The sequence below is a fragment of the Cryptomeria japonica genome, chromosome 8, assembly GCF_030272615.1.
Source record: "Cryptomeria japonica chromosome 8, Sugi_1.0, whole genome shotgun sequence".
Lineage (NCBI taxonomy): Eukaryota > Viridiplantae > Streptophyta > Pinopsida > Cupressales > Cupressaceae > Cryptomeria > Cryptomeria japonica.
This window is the reverse complement of record NC_081412.1, coordinates 554,135,047-554,141,134: the sequence shown is the minus strand read 5'-3', so window position 1 is coordinate 554,141,134 and position 6,088 is coordinate 554,135,047. Positions and strand designations below refer to the sequence as shown.

At 32.5% G+C, this 6,088-nt stretch overlaps 1 protein-coding gene across 1 annotated transcript; it reads left to right on the top strand.

Moving 5' to 3' along the window:
• The first annotated feature begins 218 nt into the window (after positions 1-218).
• Positions 219-3,978, top strand: LOC131067061 (putative proline-rich receptor-like protein kinase PERK11). The gene is made up of 4 exons (XM_058001990.2): positions 219-828; positions 1,102-1,161; positions 2,707-2,763; positions 2,852-3,978. Exons 1-4 carry the CDS (start codon positions 219-221, stop codon positions 3,976-3,978), a joined length of 1,854 nt encoding a protein of 617 aa, XP_057857973.2.
• Positions 3,979-6,088: the final 2,110 nt, after the last annotated feature.

The following is a 6,088-nucleotide window of genomic DNA, read 5'->3' as shown; positions in this document are numbered from 1 at the left end:
TCAAGACATTTATTTGAAATATCAAATTTCTGAAGAGTCGAACAGTAAATATTAATTCCATAAAAAAGATAATATTTTATTCTATCAAAATGGTTCTGTTTTATAAATCATAATTTAGTTTCCATTGTTAAAGTGAGTGTTATTATTTGAGTGTCATCTCAGATCAACCAGAATAAAAGAGTGTATTGAAACGAACGATTTAGAGAAGCCCTGTCAAAATGAATGACATAGCGAAAATTATTATTTTTCTTGCAGTTTTAGTTTCAGATTCGCTTTATTACCTATCTTGGGCTGAAACATTCCCACCCCTTAATTGTTCTACTTCCTCTGTTCGCAGTTGCGATGCTTACATTTATCTCCGTAATGTAACTGAACCCATCGATTCTGTTGCATCCAGATTTAACATCTCTGCCCAGGAAATCACCCCCTTTAATCTGCCTGATTATTTGGGTAAAATTCGGTGTTCATGCCTAGAATTCTTAGGAGTGGAGGCCTTTTTCTACAAGCTGAACTATACAGTGCAACCTTCTGATGTGGGTTTAGTTAAAAGAGAGATTTCTGACAAGTATTTTAGCCATACTGCTTGGACGGAGGTAAATGCACTTGATACATATAAAGCAGGCTATAAATTAGATCTAGGTCTGGGTTGTGGGTGCCCTATTCCTGGATGGAAATCAATTGTCTCTTATGCAGTTCCCCCAGGTGGTGCGCTCTACTGGATAAATACAACATTTAACTCCAACTTTGACGACATAGAAACCCTCAACAACATCACGGATCCAAAGCTTATACGAGCGAACAGAGTATACTTTATCCCTTATCTATCAGGTATGTTAATTTACCTTCAAGATAACTTAGTCTATTAATTCTATGAAAGCAACACTAATAGCAGAAGACGCTGTTCATCATCTTGTGGTATAGATGGGACTCGCACATTTCAACCTCAACCGAGCTCGCCTGTAACCACTGGTACTCTTTTCATCTGTCTTTTTGTGAACAGAACATACTCTATCCTTTATCAAACGGGAATGTGAAGTTACCCAATAAATTCATATGAATTCTATTAAAGTTACACTAACTGCAGATGAATCATATGTGTAGATGGGAGAACTCCGAAATTTCAACCTCCCGTTCCTCAACCCAGCTTGGGAAAAACGAAAGGTATTCATTTGGGCTCTATTTCGTTAATTGTTCATAATATTATCGAGTATTATAGTTCAAAACAGGCTTATGAGAATCGTCATTTCAAAAGTTAAAGTTTGTTCAGAGTTACAAAAACCTGAACTTGTTTAAGAAGAATTATCTGTATACTAGAACAAAACCTCTATTCCGTTTTTGGCTAAATGGATTTAAACTATCTGTTGGTTTAATTGATTTTTGAGTATTTTATTGTTTAAACTTTCAGAGAAGCTTGAACAAAATTAAATATATTAAAAATAGAATATCTTCCATTGCTCAATTTTCTAAATGACGTGCTAATTTTGCCATTTTGGCGTTAAGATCTGCTGTAGGCGATCAATTTGTTTTACTTATTTTTGCGTGGGTTGAAATATGTGGGTAATCTTTTGCAGAAAGGTTCATCAAAATAAATAAAATATGTGGCTTGAATTTGTCAAATAAGATTCTATGTGTACTTATGCATATATAAGTCTTCTGATTATAAGAGACGAGGTCACATGGAGCTCCAAGTGATTTTGTCAAAAATGGATTGCACAAATTATATGGATTTGACATAAAATATCTACTGTGAACTAATAACTGTATCTTACAGATGTGAATATTTGTTTTTTTAAAATGAAAGATGAGTCTTTTATATGTAACATTTGTTGAATAGAATGTAACAAGATCAAAATGGAGGTTGAAAGAGCCACACAAGAATGGAAGAATATTGCTATTTAGTTAGTTTCTTATTTGAAAATTGAGAATAATATTTGAGAGGGTGTTTGGTAGTTGCATTTTTTAGTTTTGTGTGTTGTATTCAATTTTGATTTTATTTTGTTGAGTGTTCTTAGAAGTGGTCACGTGGAGTTATTTTATCAATTTTATTATCGCTTGGTTAATAGAAGAAAAATAGATCTTCATGATTAGTCAATGATATGACCTAAGCTTCGTAAATAAAAGAAATAATAAAAATTATGATAATTATAATTGCAAAATTAAAAAAAATTCTCAAACTAAATATTCAAATATTTAATAGTATATTGATAGATGAATTTTAGTATTATTACTTTAAGAGATCATAGCACAGGATACTAGATGTATAAAATAGATAGATGTTGATCACATGATAATGTGAAAATATGGGGTGAGACAAAAATAATGCTTGATCAATATCTGAAAATAGAAGATTGATTTTATAGATTGAGAGATTCTCTTTATATTGATGAATATTCTAAACTATATTAATTTGTTCTCTTTTTATTAAGAAATATTCATGGCATTTATATAATACAAGACCTAAATTTATAACTATATATGAATTTATTTGGGCAATTGTCAAATATCGGATGGTTACCCAAATGATCAAAAACAAGACTTTATGAATTCGCGTAAACCCAATGTTCGAGTGTTTCATTTGCAAATAGAATTCTCTTTTATTATCTATATTCTACCGTTTCATTTACAAATTTAATTCTCTATTATTATGTCATATAAATTTATCATGGTTTCTAATCTAATTGAATTTCACAATATCTTATATGTTAGGTCCACAAGAAAGCCATCACAAACCAATAAAAACAGTGAAAGTTTCTCTTCCGATTGGTAAGGATATGAATCTCAGAATTATTTTCCAATTCTGAGTATAACCGAAAGTTATTGATCAATTTATATTTTGGTTTTCAATTTCCAGCTGGTGCAATCCTGCTTCTAGTGTTATCAATAGTTGGTTTTTACTATGGATGCCGCAAAAGAGCGAAACTTTCTGAGTCTTCTACAGCCTTAGAAAATGGACAAATTGAATATAAGGCTGCACAGACTGGTAATATTATAACTCTAAATGGATCAGAGCATAAGCACGAACATGGAGAGAACCTGGATATAGCTCTTTCACTGCCCACATTAACAAACCTTACACATGATGAGACAATTCAAATGAAAAGCTATTGTATCCAATGCTACGAAATTGGGGAAGGAAGCTTTGGAAAAGTGTACGTGGGTAATTTGAAAGAGAAAGATGTGGCTATAAAGAAGATAAAATGTACAGGGAAAGACAGCAAGAAATTAATTGAGAATGAAGTGAGTCTTCTGCAAGGAAAGAAGCACAAAAATATAGTGTCTCTAATTGCATGGTGTATTGAAGATAAAGCATTTTATTTGGTGTATGAATATGTTAGTGGATGTACTCTTGATGAATACTTAAGAGGAAGTTGTGCACAACTTTCTCTGAGCTGGAAGCAGTGTCTGGGAATAATATCAAGTATAGCTGAAGGAATAGAGTTCTTACATTTCAACAGAATCATACATGTTGATATTAAACCTCAAAACTTGATGGTGGATGGTAAGGATAATGAGGTAAAAATTATTGACTTTGGGTTTTCAAGAGATGTGGACTGGGAAGGTAGCCACTGGACAACTGATAGAATAACAGGCACTAGAGGATATTGGGCTCCAGAATATTGCCTTAACCACAAACTCTCGTACAAGCATGATGTTTATAGTTTTGGAATTGTTGCTTTGGAGGTAATAACAGGGCAGAAGCATGTTGACAATGCACGAGGCTCAAGCCAGTTCCATATTCCAGACTATGTACGCTATATGATGGCTTGTAATCGTTTCGAACAAGCTTTGGACGAAAGGATCAAAGGGGAAGGCTTTGGTGAGCGTGATCTTATAAATGCTTTGGCTGTAGCAAACTTAGCCCTCAAATGTGTTGAGCACAACAAGGAAGAGAGACCTGATATGAGCTATGTGATGAGGGCGCTCAATAGCATGAGCAAAGAAAATACTGAAGGAAATTCTATTGAGATTGTCAGTTGATCAAAGAGGTACCCTAAAATCATGTAGGGTAACATTTTTCTAAACATGTATAATCATACTTGATCCTTGGTACCCATGTAACTTTGGCATTTTATATAGTTTAAAAATCTATGGCGGTCAATGAGATTTTAGGATAGTTTTATTTATAAATCTGAAATTAAATTATATTAGTTAGAGCTTGTGAACTAGGAAGTATAATTTATACATAGAATTACTTAATATATAAAAGACAAAAAAATTGCTCTGATTTTCTCTTAAAAAGTGAATTGGTTTAATGGTTAAAGATAAGGTAAATATTTCTGTTTTAATATACCATATTTATTTTACATATTTTCATGTGAATAAGTTCATTGATGACGTAGTGTTTAATATTTTTGTATGCCAATAAACTTATTGATGAAGCAGTATGCTTTTCTATTTCAGAGCAGCGAGTGCTTGCTTTGGATTTCATCATTTAAACAATTAAAACATTTGAATCGTATAATCATTAAGAATAATTTTGAGGAAGAGATAAAGTAGGTCCTGATATTGAATGTCCTCATTTTATCACTTCAAAGAAATTTGATGTTTAAAGATTGAGCCAGATTCCGAACTCAAAAATATAAATAACGTATAGCATTTATATCTTATTATGTTGTAATTGTGAGCAACAGATGGGCCGTAAATCAAGGTTGGGATTTGTGATGTAATATTTTAGGTAAAATACAACAGCGAATTCCTGTAAGGCTGTTGCGAACAGAATCAGAAAATTGTCAGGATTATTGCACTACGTTAATTGCTAATAGGTCGGGCTTATGGATATTATATATGGAAAATAAAGAAAATAAGGGCTGTACTCCCTACCAAAAACTGCAAGCAATTTCTCTATTGTATGATACACAATTAAGATCAGTGGCTTAAAGAACCTAGCATGAGATGAGATTCGATAAGCAAATATTGCAGTACATGGAATGGAAACAAATAACTTTGCATCATTATATGTGTTGGAAAGCAAGATTACAAGACATTAAGTCATAACCATCTAGACAGTAGAACATTGTTCCACTATTCGTTTTGGCCAAGGTAGGCGTTCTGCAAGCCATGTTAGTCCAAAACAGAAAAAAGATTTAATGAAAGAGACAGTGCATGCAAGTAGCGATTTGAAAAAACGCTCCCTTCTTGAAGAAGAAAAAAGGTAAAAGCCCCCATGAACACCACAGAAAGAAAATCATAGAATTGTATGCTCTGCATTGGAAAACTTAACAACGCCAATATCTAAAGATTGGATTTAGCGTCATATGAGTATAAAAGCAAATTACGTAATTTTTTTACGTAAACAAAGGGAACACAGAGAAAGGCAAGCATACAATTTAAATCTCTATTATCTATGTAATAGGAAATAAAGTTTACATTTAATAAATCAAATTAGGAATTGAATGACAATACTAATATTTTTTAAAACTTTATTTACAATGTAATTCTTTTTATTATTATTAGTGTTGCTGCTCTACATTGGTATCAGAGTTATTTATAATCTTTGTGCTCTGAAAAGATGACAGAAGACACGGGAGAATGAGGCTTTTAACAATGCTGAGTGGAGGTCAATCTTTGTGCCTAAAATTTGCAGTTTGAAAACTTACTGAAAAGTGTTGAAAAGAAACGCTGAAGAGAGACGTTCAGCCTGAAATGTGGCAGCATTCTCTATTATGGAAATGATTATTTAAATTACAGATTGCATTGAATACAATGGTGGCTTTTGGTTACTGGCAGTTGAATGTTGGCCCTCTTTGCTGAATGCTATCTTTTTGTTGGGCGATATCTTGCTAGCAGTTTTAATTCTGGTTCATTTGTGGCAGTGTGAAAGTTTCCACGATGAAAACTTTGGACAAGTTTAATAGTTGGGCGCTCAAATTTTATTAACTATGAGTTACAAAATCCGATTTGTGTGCAGGGATAAGGCAAGCAGATTTGTGTGTAGGGATAAGGGAGTTTGAAGGTATAAAAAATTCATTTGTTCTTTCTATAGGACTTTTTGAAGATGACATTTAATTTCTATATTCAAGCATTTTGGAGTAATAAGGATTTTTTTTTTAAGATATAAAGGAAATTAAGTTAATGTGATTTATTTTCT